General features: G+C 53.2%; 1 protein-coding gene across 1 annotated transcript; it reads left to right on the top strand.

The window, feature by feature from the left end:
* Nucleotides 1–229: 229 nt before the first annotated feature.
* On the top strand, nt 230–16,135 carry LOC122489360 (neurogenic locus notch homolog protein 4-like). Its single transcript, XM_043591078.1, is given in 24 exon segments — nt 230–374; nt 1,174–1,220; nt 1,222–1,256; nt 1,448–1,740; nt 3,260–3,337; nt 3,340–3,603; nt 3,681–3,803; nt 3,922–4,158; nt 4,273–4,428; nt 4,737–4,931; nt 6,330–6,443; nt 7,554–7,667; nt 7,755–7,877; nt 8,621–8,780; nt 9,993–10,138; nt 10,420–10,572; nt 10,788–10,799; nt 10,802–10,904; nt 10,906–10,976; nt 11,782–11,966; nt 14,157–14,172; nt 14,175–14,405; nt 14,633–14,745; nt 15,555–16,135. Coding segments are annotated over 24 exon segments (3,555 nt in total). The 5' UTR covers nt 230–316; the 3' UTR covers nt 16,083–16,135.
* The last annotated feature ends 991 nt before the right edge of the window (nt 16,136–17,126 follow it).

Here is a 17,126-nt window from a genome sequence, read left to right as displayed (position 1 = left end):
ACACACACCCCCCCCCCCCGGTGCTCCCGTCCTGTTCACCTGCCACACCATCCCACTCCCCCCTCTCCCCAGGGGTTGTCAGGGACAGAAGGCCCCTCCCTCATCCCCCTCAATGTTGTTCCACTCCTCCCCCTCCCATCATTAGGGTGTCCAGGACATTGTGTGACTCAGGAAACAGCTCAGACGTAAGGCTTGCAGTGGGCAGAGGAGGAGGAAGGGGCCGTGGGAGCAGAGGAGGTGGCTCCTGCCTTCGTGAGGGCTCTGAGGGTCCTTGCCTGAGGAGGCAGAGGATCTGGGTGTGGGGCGGTGCTCTGGAATGCAGCCCCCTTCACTGCTGCTGCTGCTGCTGTGTCACTCAGTCGTCAAGACCAGAGGTGAGGCATGGGGTAGGAGAGGTGACGGGACCCATCTTCCTTAAGAGGGTGTTGATGGGTTGGGGGCGGAGGGCCAAGCCCCATGCTTTGAGAGGACACCGGGTGGAAGAGAATCTCACCACCATCACCCCCCAAACGCAGGGAGAGAAGACTCTGCTGCTGCAGCTGCACAAACCAAGGCTTTGGGGCCTGTGCCAGGGGCGGTGACTGTCTGGGGAATGGGTGGGAGGGTGCCCGCCTCAGGGAGAACCCAGTTGGCCTTAGTGCTGGCGGACAGCAGGCTCTTGCAATCACATTTAGGAGGTAAAGAGGGAAAAAGGCTGGCCACCTGCTAGGGAAGGCGATGAGAAAAAAGCAGGAGATGGAGACATGGGAAGGTCAAGGGCTGACCAAGTCCCTTTCCAGGCCCAGCTGTCCCCACCCCCCGGATGGCTCAATGCTGGGCCCTTCCGGGAGGAAATCCCTTCAATGTCTCAGCCATTCACCTTCCAGGAGTCCCCTGGGCCCCCCTCCTGAGCCCTGTTGTCTCCATTCCAAGGGATGGAGCCTGAGGCTGGACTTGGAAGGCTGGATAATAAACAGGAAAGGGGGTGGGGATTAGGAACTGAGAGGATCCCTAGGCCTGGGATGGGGGCGGGGCGATGCGAGGGCAAGAGCACCACTCTGGTAGGGATCAGGCAAGTGCAGAAGTGGTGGTGGCTGAGAGCACGTGTGGGGCTGCTGCAGGCAGCAAAGCACCCAGAGAAATCTGGGAGCGCAGCGCTCCCCACTCCTATGCCTTCCTCATCTCCATCCCTAGTGCTTCGGTGTGGGGACTTCCCAGAACCCTGTGCCAACAGAGGCACACTGCCTGAGCCTATCTCAGGGACAAGGGAGCTGCCAGTGAGTGTGTCTCCTGGGAGTGGGAGACCAGAAATGGGGAGGGAGAGCTGGGGAGGAGGGACTGGGAAGGAAGGAGAAAGGGAGGAGGTAAAGGCACTAAAGGGAAACAAATGAAGGCAAAGGAAGGGAGGTGGCAGAGAAGGCAAAGAGGACCCAGTGACTTAAGTTTTCCACTCTCCTCCCCTGCTCAGGTGTGCCCCTGGCTTCCTGGGTGAGACATGCCAGTTTCCTGACCCCTGCCAGGATGGCCAGCTCTGCCAGAATGGGGGCAGCTGCCAAGCTCTGCTTCCCGCCCTCCCAGGCTCCCCCAGCCTTCCCTCTCCCTTGGCCCCCAGCTTCTCCTGCACCTGCCCCTCTGGCTTCACTGGCCACAGGTGCCAGGCCCAACTCAAGGACCCCTGTTCTTCCTTCTGTTCCAAAATGGGCCGCTGCCATATCCAGGCCTCAGGCCGCCCACGATGTTCCTGTCTGCCTGGATGGACAGGTGAGCGCTGCAGTGGTGGGGAGGACGGGACAGCCAGGAACACTGGACTGGGAAGTGGGGTGGGAAAGATGGAACTGGAGTCTGCAAAACAGCCAGCTCCTTTGAGGACAGAGGCTGTGAGAGTCAACAAGCCCTCTTGCTGACCATTGACCCGAGCCACATTCACCAGCATGGCTGTACCAATGGTTAAAACGTTGAAGTGTTTTCCAACCCGTTAGTAAATGGCTACTGCCATAGCCCCTTAGTGCCCCAGCCTGGCCCTCGACCCAGTAGCTAGAGGGTTAATGCCTAGCACAAGGCAGGGAGAGGGGAACCTCCTAGATTCTGCATAATGGGCATCTGGCCTTTAACCTTCCTAGTAGGAGCCCATAACAGCACCTGGAAAGACTGTGGTGGTGGGAGGTGTAATGGGGGTGGAAGGGATCTGACCCAGAGAGAGGAACGGGTATCAAGGCAAGGAAGAGGGGTGCAACCCTGGGGCGAGGGTATGGGACCCCTGGTGGGAAGGGTGTCCTAGCCCGGGGAAGCAGTCAGGCTTATGGGACAGAAGTGAGAGCCCCTGGAGAGGAAGGCTCCTCTGATCTACCAGGAGGGAGGGGACTGGACAGGGCAGTGAAGACCACACGGGAGGAAAGTGATCTGTGAGGGATGGACTAGAAGAGCAAGGCTTCTCAAACGTGGCAAGGCACAGCAATCACCTGGAAAGCCTGCAACATACTGGTGCCCACGTCCCAGAAAGGCTGCTTTAGTGGGTCTGGGGTGGGCCCAGGCATGGAGATAGTTTGAGTGCCTGGGTAATTCTGAGGATTTGGGGGTGGGAGACCAGCCTCTCGTGGTGTGACAACAAGGAGGACTGCCAATGGCAACTTGCCTGGCCTTGTGCTTCAAGCAGCGGCCCACGTGTCCAGTGCCAGCTCTGCCACCGATGAGACGCGCGCCCTTGCATCAGGTAGTTAAGCTCTCTGCATCCTCAGTTGCCAGCTGATGTCCACACTTCATAACATTGTCGAGAGGAGGAAAGGGAGTGATGTTCAGGAGGTGGTCACTTAGCCCAGTGCCAGCCGCCACCACCGCCGTTGCCACTGGGGGGAACAGACGAGACGTCTGTCTCCTTATCATTATCTGCAACACTGTACCCACCTAAAGATTAGGAAATCCAGACAAGGGAGGCCAGACACACCTGAGGGCACACAGCGGTGGTGGCACAGCAAGGTGCCGAGTCTGGAGGCCAGCTGCTTTTCTCCTCCCCCCACCACGGAAAGGCCACCAAATTTGGAAGGACACCGTGTCTCAGGTCTGCTCAGCAGGGCCAGCCTGCAATACTCCCACCAACAACGACAGCTCCCATTTTCCAGAATGCCAAAACTGAGGCAAGGGGTGGTGGAGCAGGGCAAAAAGCGTATGGGAACAAAGAGAAGGCAACATGAAAATCAGACACAGATAATCCAGACTGAGAGCTGGATTCTCCCAGCGGAGCAGGGGGCGGGGATTGAACAACGCCCTCTGTCCTCTGCCTCAGGTGAGCAGTGCCAGCTTCGGGACTTCTGCTCAGCCAATCCCTGCGTCAATGGAGGGGTGTGTCTGGCCACATACCCCCAGACCAGTGCCGCTGCCCACCTGGCTTCGAGGGTCATGCCTGCGAACATATCAATGAGTGTTTCCTGGACCCAGGGCCCTGCCCCAAAGGCACTTCCTGCCATAACACCTTGGGATCTTTCTGGTGTCACTGCCCCACTGGGCAGGAGGGTCCACGCTGTGAGCTCCAGCCAGGACCCTGCCCCCCTACGGGCTGTCCCAATGGGGGCACCTGTCACCTGGTTCCAGGGAGAGACTCCACCCTCCACCTCTGCCTCTGCCCCCAAGGTGCGTCCTCACGTCTGCCACCCCTCTCTCGGGGCAGGGAGGTCCCCTTCCCTTCGCTAATCCCATGACTCTGTCAGGTTTCAGAGGCCCGAGCTGTGAGGTGAATCCAGATGACTGTGCTGGGCACCAGTGTCAGAACGGGGGCACTTGCCTGGATGGGCTGAGCACCTACACGTGCCTCTGCCCAGAGGCCTAGACAGGTGAGTCCTTTAAGCCAAGTCCATGGCACCCGTGGCCCATATGATCAGCCCCTAGCCTCCCCTCCTCACAGGGCTCCCAACTCCAGCCTTTGTCCCCTTCCCATCCCATCCCCCACAGGCTGGGATTGCTCCGAAGATGTGGATGAATGTGAGGCTCAGGGTCCCCCTCGCTGCCTAAATGGGGGTACCTGCCAGAACTCAGCTGGCAGCTTCCATTGTGTGTGTGTGAGCGGCTGGGGAAGCACAGGCTGTGAAGAGAACCTAGACGACTGTGTTGCTGCCACCTGTGCCCCGGGATCCACCTGCTTCGATCGTGTGGGCTCCTTCTCCTGCCTTTGCCCACCTGGCCGCACAGGTGTGACAGAGGGCTCGGGGACATGGCCGTGAGGATGGCAAGTGACAGAAGCATAAGGGGGACAGCTGGGATCCTCAAGCGGCCCAAGAGCCTCATGCCCATCCTGCCCTCCAGGACTCCTGTGCCACATGGAGGACATGTGCCTGAGCCAGCCATGCCACGGGGAAGCCCAGTGCAGCACCAATCCCCTGACAGGCTCTCCACTCTGCCTGTGTCAGCCTGGCTACTCGGGGCCCACCTGCCACCAGGACCTGGACGAGTGTCAGATGGGTAAGGCACCCCCACATCAGATCCTCTCTGAGTCCCAAACAGCCTCTGCAAATTGTTTTTCAAATTAAAAATACAATCATCTCTTTTTTCCCAATTTTGTCCAGATTTGGCAATTCTTCCCTACACGGTCTTCTCACCAGTGCTTAGCCCTCCGGGCCCCACTTAGTCCTCGTCTGTGTTAAAGACACCAGCCCTTTCTCCGATGTGTTCATTCTGCCACAAGCAGGCCCTCATGCCTTCCCTGGCAGTCTGGCCTCCTTGACCTTCTGCCCTGGGCCCCTGTGAACTTCTGACCCCTCTCCTCCTAGCCCAGCAAGGCCCCAGTCCCTGTGAACACGGCGGCTCTTGCCTCAAAACCCCTGGCTCCTTTGACTGCCTCTGTCCCCCTGGCTACACGGGCTCCCGCTGCGAGGCTGGTCACAATGAGTGCCTGTCCCAGCCCTGCCATCTAGGCAGCACCTGCCTGGACCTGCTTGCCACCTTCCACTGCCTCTGCCCACCAGGTACTAGATGGATAGGGCCCTGAGTAGAGGACACAGGGGACTAATCCTGAACCCACTAGGCATGACCCCTCCAGAACATAGATAGCCCCAGGCCAGTTGGGATCAGCTATCAAAGAATACCTCTTTCTCATCTCCCCACCCATGATGAACACTCTGGGAAACCCATGGCCTCTAGGAGAAGGGCAGCCACAGATGGTACTGAGGTTGTACACTGCTCAACTCTGGGGGTGAGAGGAGAGCATTCACTTCATAGTCATTGTAAAGTGTGCAGCCTGGTCCACTGTACACAGAGGCCCATCAAGGAAGAGCAGAACAGCAGCAGCCTCGGCTCATGCCAACTCAGAATGTTCCTCCTAATCACAGAAACTCTCCCCTGTAGAGATTGAGTAAATGCTTAAACCCCCAAAGGGCCTATATGCTTGAATTTGGTACAATAGGAAAAAAAAAGTGCCACAAGGCTGCACCTACCTCCAAGTTACTTTTAAGGGAGACAGGTCTCCCCAGGGGTATAGTGACCAACCCGATATCAGGAAGCTGAATGAAACCAAAAAAATAATAGCTTACTTTCTGCCAAGTACCACCTGAACATCTTACATGCATTTTGTCATCTTGGCAAGAACCCTCTAAGGTCAGTATTGTTACTGTGCCCATTTTACAAGAAACAGACACAGAGAGATTAAGTGAGTTGTCCAGCCAGTAAGTGGCATGGCCGGGATTCAAACCCAGGGCTTCAGTAGATTTAACCACTACACCAAACAGCCTTCCTAAACTGAGCAGCATCCAAGGAAAAAAGCTGAGAAAACCATGCAGTCATCCAAGGGACAAGGTCATAGATACCAAGGAACTTCAGAGGCAGAATCCCCAGGCAAGAAGTGGGAGGCAGCCGAGGTCCAGAGGCTGATCCAGCTTCAGTTCGGGGTGAGACTGCGGGTACCAGGACAAGCCCAAAGATACAGGACAAATATGTGACCAACAAGCTACCCAAATGCCCTTCAAGTACCCCCCCTTGGGGACTCCTGGTCTCCCTGGCACAGAGCCTGCTGGGGTAGAACAAGAGGCATGACTCACCTCCAAGCAGATGCCCATTTGTTTCATTTGACCTTGAGGACCTCCAGGCTCATTAGCCCAGCCCAGTGAGCCTGCTGTCTGGGCACAGAGAATGGCCCCCAAAGGTACTTCCTTGCTGCCCCCTCGGGTCCCAGCAGGTGCCTTGCTCCCTGAGCTTTCACATTTAAAGGGGGCAGAGCCACACACAGCAGAGCAGCAGGACCGCAGGCTCGTCGCCCCAACCTTCAGGCACACAGCACCCTGGGAGGGTTCTAGAACCCTGGTCCTCCTGGGCAGAAGGGGTGAGCAGCCCGGGCAGGGCTCAGCCTGCACCACATCTCCATGTCCCAGGCTTAGAAGGGCAGCTCTGTGAGGTGGAGACAGACGACTGTGCCTCTGCTCCTTGCCTGAACCAGGCTGACTGCCAGGACCTCCTCAACGGCTTCCTGTGTGTCTGCCTGCCTGGTGAGTACAGATTCCACTCCAGTCCTTCAGCCCAGCCCCCTGAACCACAGTGCAGGCCCGGCAATCCCAAACCTTTGGAAGTTCACCCTGGCTTGGCCAACGAGGCTCCCATTTCTCCCAACTCCTCTGCTCCCCCAACTCTCTTCTGTTACATCCCAAACCTTCCTCACGTACTCATCCACCTTTATCTCTGTCCTGCCAAATTACCCAAATCGTCCTTTCTGGCTCGTGGGGAACCCAGGCTGGTCTTGGCACTGCTCACCCTGGATGCAGGGAAAACTGCCCCCGGCCTTCCTTCTCCACCATTATCGATCCCTCGGTTCCCTGATGTGATGATAACAGATGTTTCTTGAATATTTGCTCCAGGCCAGGCACTTGGCTGTGTACTTTTCAGGCATTACCTCATTTAATCCTTTCAATGACACCATAAGGTAGGTTCTATTATTCCCCTTTTACAGAAGAGGACACTGCAGCCTAGACAGCTTGAGTAACTTGCCCAAAGTCACACAACTGGCAGGTGCTGAACATCATCCTCCTGTCACCTCCACCTGCCCCAGGTGTCTTCTCTGGGAAGCCCCCCAGGTTCACTTTTCCTGCTGAGGGGAGGGGCCACGACTTGCATTTATGCTTTATTTTCACCATTCACACACACAGCCAGTTATACCTTCTTTATATAAAGAATGAAGTTACTAAGATATGCTGTTATGTTCTGAAATACAAATCACTCTTTGAGAAGCCCCCAGATTGGTACCTTCATTATATAATGATACGTGCAGATGAACCTCCAAACCAAGCCATTTGAAACAAGATTCTCTTCACTGCAATTCATAGCAATGATATTTCTGTCTGTGTAAATAGAAGGTTAAATATCCGCATTAGCTCTAAATTTCTTGTTTGAATCCATGAAATCATACCTGTACATCTCAGTCACAAATATTTGTAACAAACTCCCTGATGAGTCCAAAGTCACAAAAGAAAGAAAAAGAAGGAAAGGAGAGGAGAGGAGAGGAGAGGGGAGGGGAGGGGAGGGGAGGGGAGGAGAGGAAAGGAAACGAAAGGAAACGAAAGATAACCTTTACCATCTCTCCCCACTTACTCCCTGCTCCCCAGGATTCACTGGCTCCCGGTGTGAGGAGGACATCGATGAGTGTGGAAGCTCTCCCTGTGCCAACGGTGGGCAGTGCCAGGACCAGCCTGGATCATTCCATTGCGAGTGTCTTCCAGGTAGACCAGTGCTCAAACACTGGAGGGAAGAGTGGGGGCCAAGTGCAGACTCCCCTGCAGGTCCCTGACCCTCCTGCTGTGCCATAGGCTTTGAAGGCCCTCACTGTCAGGCCGAGGTGGATGAGTGTCTGAGTGGCCCATGCCCCACTGGAGCAAGCTGCCTGGATCTCCCAGGAGCCTTCTTTTGCCTCTGCCCCTCTGGCTTCACAGGTAAGCAGGGGAGGTGTTAGACTGGCAGGATAGTTGAGTCCATTAGGGGTGGAGCAGAGGTCATTGCTGGATATTCAAGGGTTGGACTGTAAAAAGAGAATGAGAATGGAACCCCTTCAAATTATTCAATGCAAAGTTTGCACAACCTCAGGCTGACAGCAGGTGTTATTTACAGGGCCCTACTGGGCCCAACATGAATGGTATGATTAGGGCTCAGAAACAGGATGGGGTTCAAGAGGAAGCCATTCATTTCCTTATTTAGAATGTATTAAGTGCCTACTATGCACAGCCAGACACAGACACAAGTTGGTAAGAGACCTGCTCTCCTCAAGTGGCTTTAAATCTAGTGCAGAGAAACCAAGAAGTCTCCTGTTGGTTTTAGCCACAGGTGCTCTGAGAGAGACTGCACAGGATTCTGTAAGAGCACAAAGGACCAGCCAACCAGACTAGAGATGAGAAGGCTTCATGAGGAGGTAATGGCTGAGCTGAGTCTGGAAGAATGAGTAGGAGTTTGTCAAGACAGAATGATTACATGTTTTAGCTGCAGGTAACTGCATTGTGAATTTTGCCATGCAGGACCCTGTGTGCCATTCTGAGGAAGGTAGACAGTATCCTGAGGCAACAGGGAGCCACTGAAGGACAGGTTCTTGGGGAGTGAGCAAGTCATATGTAAAAAGTGGCTTTGGCCCCATCAAGGACATAGAGGGACTCTGTTTTCCCTGTGACCCATCTCCCCACCCCAGGTCATCTCTGTGAGCTTCCCCTGTGTGCCCCCAACCTGTGCCAGCCCAAGCAAAAATGCCAAGATCAAGAAGACAAGGCCCACTGCCTCTGCCCTGACGGAAGCCCTGGCTGTGCCCCCGTTGAGGACAACTGCACCTGCCACCACGGACACTGCCAGAGGTAACCTTCCACTGTCCTCTGGGTCCTCCTCAGCTAGGCCAGGGGGAGACAACCAGGGAGGGGTGAGTCTGCAAGAAATGACCAATAGGGAAGAAGAAGGAAATGGCCAAGTTCTGAGGTCAAAGCCAAGGTGAGGGATCCACTAGTGAGTGCTATCCCGTGAGGGGAGAGTTCATAAATAACAGGAGAAACAGAGGGCTAGAGGGTCAGAACAGGAAGAAAAACATGAAATCGCAGGGCCAATTAATCATACATTAGAGGGGTACCTGGGTGGTTCAGTCCTGGAGCGTCCGACTTCGGCTCAGGTCATGATCTCACAGTTCATGAGTTCAGGCCCCGCGTCCAAGCTGTGCTGACAGCTCGGAGCCTGGAGCCTGCTTCAGATTCTGTGTCTCCCTCTCTCTCTCTGCCCTTCTCCCACTCTCACTCTGTCTCTCTCTCTCTCTCTCTCTCTCAAAAATAAAAAATTGAAAAATTTGAAAAAAAAATCATACATTAGACAAATATTGAACATCTACTATGTGTGGATCTTTTCCAGGCCCTGGAGGAATAGCACAGAACAAAAGAGACAAAGTGTCTGTTCTCATGGAGCTCTCATTCTAATGAGGAAAGACAGATAACAAACAAATTATAGAAGAAATGTATATACATATTCATACATATAGTGGGAGAAAACAAGCAGGAGGCAGGTATGGAAGGGGGACAATGCTGAGAACAGAGCCACTGAAGAAGGGGACCAGAGTCTCAGGGCCAAAAAAAAGAAGAGATCAGGGGGCTGGGTGGCTCAGTTGGTTCAATGTCGAACTCTTGACCTCAGCTCAGGATGTGATCTCAGGGTGGTGAGTTCAGGTCCCACGTTGGGCTCCAGGCTGGATTGGACTCCGGAATGGGCGTGAAGCCTACTTAAAAACAGAAGAGGTGCCTGGATGGCTCAGTCAGTTAAGCATCTGACTTCGGCTCAAGTTGTGATCTCACGGCTGACAGCTCAGAGCCTGGAGCCTGCCTCAAATTCTGTATCTTCCTCTCTCTCTGCCCCTCCCCACTCACACCCTGTCCCTCTCTCTCTCTCTCTCTCTCTCTCTCTCAAAAATAAACATTAAAAAGAAAAAAAAAAGAAAGTCATAGGGTCTAACCAATGATGAGGAGTGGGGAGGGGAGAAGAAAAAATCACCAGAAGAAGACAAACACTCTTCTTTTTCTCGTTATGACCAGATCCTCATGTGTGTGTGATGTGGGATGGACAGGACCAGAATGTGAAGCAGAGCTAGGGGGCTGCATCTCCACGCCCTGTGCGCATGGGGGGACCTGCCACCCCCAGCCCTCGGGCTACAACTGTACCTGCCCCACAGGCTACACAGGTGAGGCCCTTCCCAAACCACAGACATTCTGGGCTGGCCACCTCTAATCAAGAGCAAGACCAGTAGAGGCATGTGTCCAAGGCCTCTGGGTTTTGGACACCACCAAGGAGAACTGGGCATGTGCTGCAGGGACCACAGGCGATATGCAGGAGGTGGTAAGAAAAGAAAAGAGGTTGGATGGAAGACAAAAGGGATGGGGATGAGGAAAAGGAAGGGGAGATAAGTGGAGGAAGACAGAGAGAAGAGGATGCCCTTTCTCAGACCCCACTCATTTCCCTCAGGCCCCACCTGCAGCGAGGAGCTAGCGGCTTGTCACTCAGGGCCCTGTCTCAACCGTGGCTCCTGTAGCCCCAGCCCTGGGGGCTATTCCTGCACCTGCCCTCGGAGCCACACTGGGCCCTGCTGCCAGACAAGCACTGACCACTGTGCCTCTGGTGAGTCCCTACCATGTTCTGGGGCTGGGCCACAGGTGGATGGAGGAACTGGTCAGGGTGTGTTGGTGCCGTCTGATAAAAATCAACTGGCCACCACGAGCTGCAGTTTTGATGGGGGCAGCAGGGAGTGCGTGTATGTCCTGTGCGGGGTGTGACTAAGGTCACAGGCCAGGTATGGGTAAGGAACCCAACCCCTCACAGCCTCCTCTCTCCAGCCCCGTGCCTCAATGGGGTACCTGTGTGAACAGGCCTGGCACCTCCTCCTGCCTCTGTGCTGCGGGCTTTCAAGGCCCACGCTGTGAGGGAAGGACCCGTCCTAGCTGTGCAGACAAGTGAGCAAAGACCCCTAGACCCCTTTTGCTCCCTTCTGCTGTCCTCTTGCCAGAAGGCCGCTCTGAGCCAAGGTACTAACCCAAGGACCAACTGGGGAACAGATGAAGAGAGAAAAGATGTCCCTCTCTACCCGATCCCTAAGGGCACCCACATACAACCTTTGACCAAAACAACCAACTAAGAGTCAAAGTAACACAGACCAACCACTACCGCTGATTCTATAGCTCAGCCCTCCTATCACCATGCTCAAAGCAACTCAAGCAACACCACCAACTCAACCCAGACCACAAGACTCCAGTTTATCACAACCACTGAGACATAACTCCATGTGAAGCAACTCAACTCTGTCACTATCATAACTCAGCTAGAATGGATCACACTTAACCCAACTTCACTAAGCTGCTGCTCCCAATCATTTTCATGTTATGCCAACCCCCTTGTGAAAGAATACCGCCCCCTCATTCCAATGAGTTTAATATGAGCAGAACTCAGGAAAGAGACTACTGTGGGGTTAGGGGATGGGAATCACAGTGAGAGAACATCACAGGATGCCAATTCAGGGGACAGACTTAGGCACCTAAAGTTTCCACTGAGTTCTTTCTTCCTTCAGACTTGTTTTAAGCCAAGAATACAGTTGCTTATAATGCTCTAATAAGTTTAACAAGAGGTATCTCTCTCCATTCTGGCAGAACAGGCAGGAGGGGGATCTTGATGTCTTAATCTCTTCAGCACCAGAATTTATTGACTCCTCAGGCTCCAAGTGGCCTCCACCCACCCCAGGAATGTCAGTGATCCCCATGAGCCTCTCTGCTCTGTGTCTGGGGCCCCTGAGAACCTAACTTAGCTTTATCTATCCCTGTTTGCCTTTCTTCTCAGGCACAGAAGTTTCTTCCCTGTGCCAGAATGGAGGTCTCTGCATCGACAGTGGCTCCTCCTATTTCTGCCACTGCCCCCCTGGATTCCAAGGCAGCGTATGTCAGGACAGGGTGAACCCATGTGAGTCCAGGCCCTGCCAACATGGGGCCACGTGCATGGCCCAGCCCACTGGGTATCTCTGCCAGGTAAGCCGGTCTAGAGGAGAGCAGTAGGGGAGACAAGCGTGGGTGGATGTGGGAAAAGTAGTTGAGGAGGCGTGTAGTGATGTATTCATTTCCCTTTCCTTTACCCACATACCCAACCAACCACCAAGTCATGCCATTTGGCCTCCTAAATCTTTCTCAATTCTGTCCTTCCTCCTTCACCCTTTGTCCCACTGCCTCAGTCTAGGCCTTTGCTGCCTTCCACCCGGACACATGGAGCACCCTCCTATCGTCCCTGCCTCCCCACTTGTCCACCTATAGACTCAACCTTTACTCCACTACCAGGGTGCTGTATGAAAACGTTAAGCTGACCTGTCACTCCCCTGCTTAAAACCCTTCAGTGGCTGCCCACCTCTTTTAAAAAAAAAAATTTTTTTTTTTAATGTTTATTTATTTTTGACAGAGAGAGACAGAGCATGAGCGGGGGAGGGGCAGAGAGCGAGGGAGACACAGAATCCAAAGCAGGCTCCAGGCTCTGAGCTGTCAGCACAGAACCCGACACGGGGCTCGAACTCACAGACCGCGAGCTCATGACCTGACCCTAAGTCGGACGCCCAACTGACTGAGCCACCCAGGCGCCCCATTGTGGCTCTTTGTTTTGTTGTTTTTTTTTTTTTCAACGTTTATTTATATTTGGGACAGAGAGAGACAGAGCATGAACAGGGGAGGAGCAGAGAGAGGGAGACACAGAATATGAAACAGGCTCCAGGCTCTGAGCCATCAGCCCAGAGCCTGACACGGGGCTCGAACTCATGGACCGCAAGATCGTGACCTGGCTGAAGTCGGACGCTTAACCGACTGTGCCACCCAGGCGCACAATGTGGCTCTTTGATAGTGAAATCTAAGGCCAGCGTGACCCAGCCTTGCCTGCTTCTTAGGTCTCATGTCCCCACACCCTCGCCCTCCTACTCTCTGCTCCAGCTGCTGTTGGCTTCCCTACACACCCCTTATACTGGCTCTCCAGTGTCCTTCCCCACCCACTTCTACTGGACGGTGCTCAAGAGGTGCCTTCCTCAGGGAAATGTCCCTAACTTCTCTCCAGACTGGGTTTGGGCCTCTCCCTGGTGGTTCAGATCACTGAGCAGAAGAGGCAAAGCTGGGATTCAAGTCCAAGCAGCCTGACGCCTGTACTCAGAAGGCTGACTTTGGATAAAAGGTGTGATGCAAATCCCCCAACCATCCTCCTTAACTTTTTAATTTTATTCTTTAACTTTTTATTATGACCATTTTCAAACATACACAAAAGCAGTGTACTAATTAGTAGCCAACACCCCTTCACCCAACACTCAGCTTTACCTCCCCTTTCCTGAGACTCCTTCCCTCTGATATCTCCAAGATACCCCCTCACCCGCTTCTCCCAGCCCTCCAGCCACTCCTCACGCTCTCTGTAATTCCCTTTTGCTCCACCTTTCTGAAGCCTGGTACTGCATTCTTACATGCTCTCCTTCCTCTTGCAAGAACTCAGCACATGGTACAGACCTCATCAATGACCCTTCTCCCACTAGCAGAAAGGTAAACAATTGGAAAATGGCTAAGGGTACTGGTTATGAAGTCACAGACTTGCACTGAATCCCAGCTCTGCCACCTGCTAGCCGAGTCATGCAGTCTTTCCAGGAATCATTTGCCTTTTCTGTAAAGTGAGAATCAAATGAGATAATTCACATACAAGTTTGTTGGGAGGGTTTTATGAGCTTATGTATAGAAACCATGCAATAAATGCTAGCTGTCTCTCTGGTTTACTGAGAACGTCATGGAAGCAGGGATGAGTTCTAATTTTCTTCATGTTCCTAGTGCCTACAACAGTGCCTGGCACGAAGCAGGCATTCAATAAACACTTACAAATTAATTAAGAAAGCATGGCAGAGCCTGGCTGTCAGGCGTGTGATTGAGGGAGGGAGGTCTTACCAAAAACAGAACTATGTTTCATAGCATTGTATCATAAGATGGTTTGGGACTGCTGGAGCAGTTAAATTGCCCACTATTGAACAAGGGTATAGCATGGAGTTGAGATACAAGGGTGAAGCTACGCAGGGCTGTGATGGATGATCAGTTGAGTGATACTCTGAACTGGAAGGTAGGGAAGGGATTAGGCAGAATGTCTTGAGCTGGCTCCCCTGTACTGTTGAGATGGGCTGGATTATTGGTTCCCTGTCTGACCCTCTTTGCCCGCAGTGTGCCCCAGGCTACAATGGAACTGCTCAAAGAAATCCAACGCTTGTCAATCCCAGCCCTGTCACAACCATGGGACCTGCACCCCCAAACCTGGAGGCTTCTACTGCACCTGCCCTCCAGGTTTTGTGGGGCTGCACTGTGAAGGGGACGTAGATGAGTGTCTGGACCAGCCCTGCCACCCCCCAGGCACTGCAGCCTGCCACTCTCTGGCCAATGCCTTCTACTGCCAATGTCTGCCTGGATACACGGGTGAGGCCTGGGAAGGTGTGTGTAGGCATCTCTGTGGCACAGCTGAGTTGACAACCCTCACCAACAAGGCAGCCTAGTCATCATGTCCATCCCCCTGCCTCCCCACCCCAGGGAATATGCCCCAGGATCCCTTCCTGTGCAGGTAGTACTGGGTCAGTTCCCAGTAATGAGCTAGGAAGGGGGCAATGACTGAAGTAGTGTATGACATCTAACCCCACCCTCCACAGGCCAGTGGTGTGAAGTGGAGACAGACCCTTGCCAGAGCCAGCCCTGCTCCAACGGAGGGTCTTGTGAGACAACAGCAGGACCACCCCTGGGTTTCACCTGCCACTGCCTCCAGGTAAGTAACCACAAAGCAGTCTTCTCTGTTTCCCCCAACACTGGTGCCAGGTGAGAATGCCTGAGTGGGATCCTAGAGGGGAGTCTAGGGAGCACTGGAGTGGGAATTATTGACGAGAACCAGCCCATGTGAATGGCGATGAGTGGCTCTCAGAAGCAGTTCAGGGGGGCAGGCAGGATCAGGTGTTAGCATGAATGGATTTTCAGAAATCATTGGCACTGCCTAAGGTAAGGCCCCAGAGTCAAGCTGGGCGACCTTGGGTAAGTTCTTTTACGTGTGTGTGTGTGCGCGCACACGTGGACCTCAGATGCATGAAATCAGGTTAATCATAAGCCTTTGTTCATGATACACTATCATCATTGGTTTGTGCACAGCCTTCTTTTTATTATTCTTACAACATAATACCCAGGAACCTAACCTAAGAATTACAACAGTAATGATGACTCACATGTACTTATGTCTTCCTCTATCCTCTTCTGCTTCCAGAGAAAGAGAGTTTATCACCCTATGTCCAAGGACTAAGATAATATTCATTTAATACCACTCTATTAAGTGTTTAGTCTTCCAGGTTGTTGCACACAGCGGTGGTTCGTCCATTTTCACTGTGTAATATGTCATTATGTGAAAAAAACATGGGCCATGGTTTCAACATCTATAAAATGACTTGATATAAACCTGATGTTCTCTGAGGCCCCTTCCAGATATGAGATTCTAGGGCCATCTGTGTTATCTTAACCCGAGAGTTCGCTTGGGGGGGAGTGGGAAGAATAATACAAGGGCCTTCCCCAACATCTCTCTCCTCTCCACAGGGTTTTGAGGGCCCCACCTGCAACCACAGAGCCCCCTCCTGTGGCCACCACCACTGCCACCACGGTGGCCTGTGTCTGTCTTCCCCCAAGCCTGGCTTCCCACCCCGCTGTCCCTGCCTCAATGGCTACGGGGGCCCTGACTGCCTGACCCCACCTGCTCCTCATGGCTGTGGCCCTCCTTCTCCATGCCTACACAATGGCAGTTGCTCAGAGATCCCTGGGCTGGGGTCCCCAGCCTTCCAATGCTCCTGCCTTCCCAGCTCTCCAGGGCCCCGGTGTCAGAGGCCTGGAGCAAAGGGATGTGAGGGAAGAGGTGGAGATGGGGCCTGTGATGCTGGCTGCAGTGGCCCTGGAGGAAATTGGGATGGGGGAGACTGCTCCCTGGGGGTCCTGGACCCCTGGAAGGGCTGCCCTTCCCACTCCCGGTGTTGGCTTCTCTTCCGGGATGGGCAGTGCCACCCACAGTGTGACTCTGCAGAGTGTCTGTTTGATGGCTACGACTGTGAGACTCCTCCAGCCTGCACGTGAGCCTAAAACCCTGACTTCAGGTTGGGGGTGGGGAGGCCTCTAAGTTACAGTGTGACCACAACCTCAGGCTCCAGGCAGCTTCCACCCTTGATAACCATTGCCAAGTAGGGGTGGAAGACACTAGGCTCTAGCCCAGGGGAATAGGGCCGCATCAATATTTAACATGGGAACCAGGAAGGAGGGCACTGCCTCTGTCTGGGCTCCTAAGAGTTCTGAGAGCTCTGGCCTCAAGCCTCTCTAAGACCTGTTGCCATGGAGTATCTCCCCTAACAACCAGCACCCCTGAGGGAAAAGGTCTTTGGACTCTCCTTCAGGGAGACAGGAGAGCTTGGGAGGGTAGGGAGAAGGGACAGTCTTAGGAAACAAGGGTGTCATAGACATTAGAGTGTCTCAACTACCTACCACCCAGGGCCTGACTAAGCCCATTGCTCTGGAGCTGTACCCACCTAGCAACCTGTGCCCTAGAGGCAGTGGAATATCAGGCATCTCTCTGGAATGAAGAAGGGGGTCAAGTTTCTTTGGCGATCCTGAGTCCCTCTCACTCAGGCAAGGAGAGAATCATGAAAGCAGAAAGGGGAAAAAAGTTCCTAACCTACAAGGGAAGACAGATCAGGTTTGCAGCAGATCTATCCACAGAAACTTGGCAGGCCAGAAAGGAGTGGCAGGATATATTCAGTGTGCTGAATCAGAAAAATATGCAGCCAAGAATTCTTTATCCAGCAAGGCTGTCATTCAAAATACAAGGAGAGATAAAAAGTTTCTCAGACAAACAAATATTAGAGGAGTTTGTGACCACTCAACCAGCCCTGCAAGAAATTATGAGGGGAGAAAAGATGAAAAAAAATTATATATATATATATATATATATATATATATATATGTGTGTGTGTGTGTGCGCGTGTGCACGCGTGTGTATAAATACCAAAAGCAACAAAGATTAGAAAGGACCAGAGAACACCACCAGAAAGTCCAACTCTACAAGCATCATAATGTCAATAAATTCATATCTTTCAGTATTCACTCTAAACGTCAATGAACTCAATG

The sequence above is a fragment of the Prionailurus bengalensis genome, chromosome B2 (genome assembly GCF_016509475.1).
Source record: "Prionailurus bengalensis isolate Pbe53 chromosome B2, Fcat_Pben_1.1_paternal_pri, whole genome shotgun sequence".
NCBI classification, from domain to species: Eukaryota; Metazoa; Chordata; class Mammalia; order Carnivora; family Felidae; genus Prionailurus; species Prionailurus bengalensis.
This window is presented reverse-complemented; position numbering and strand designations above follow the sequence as displayed.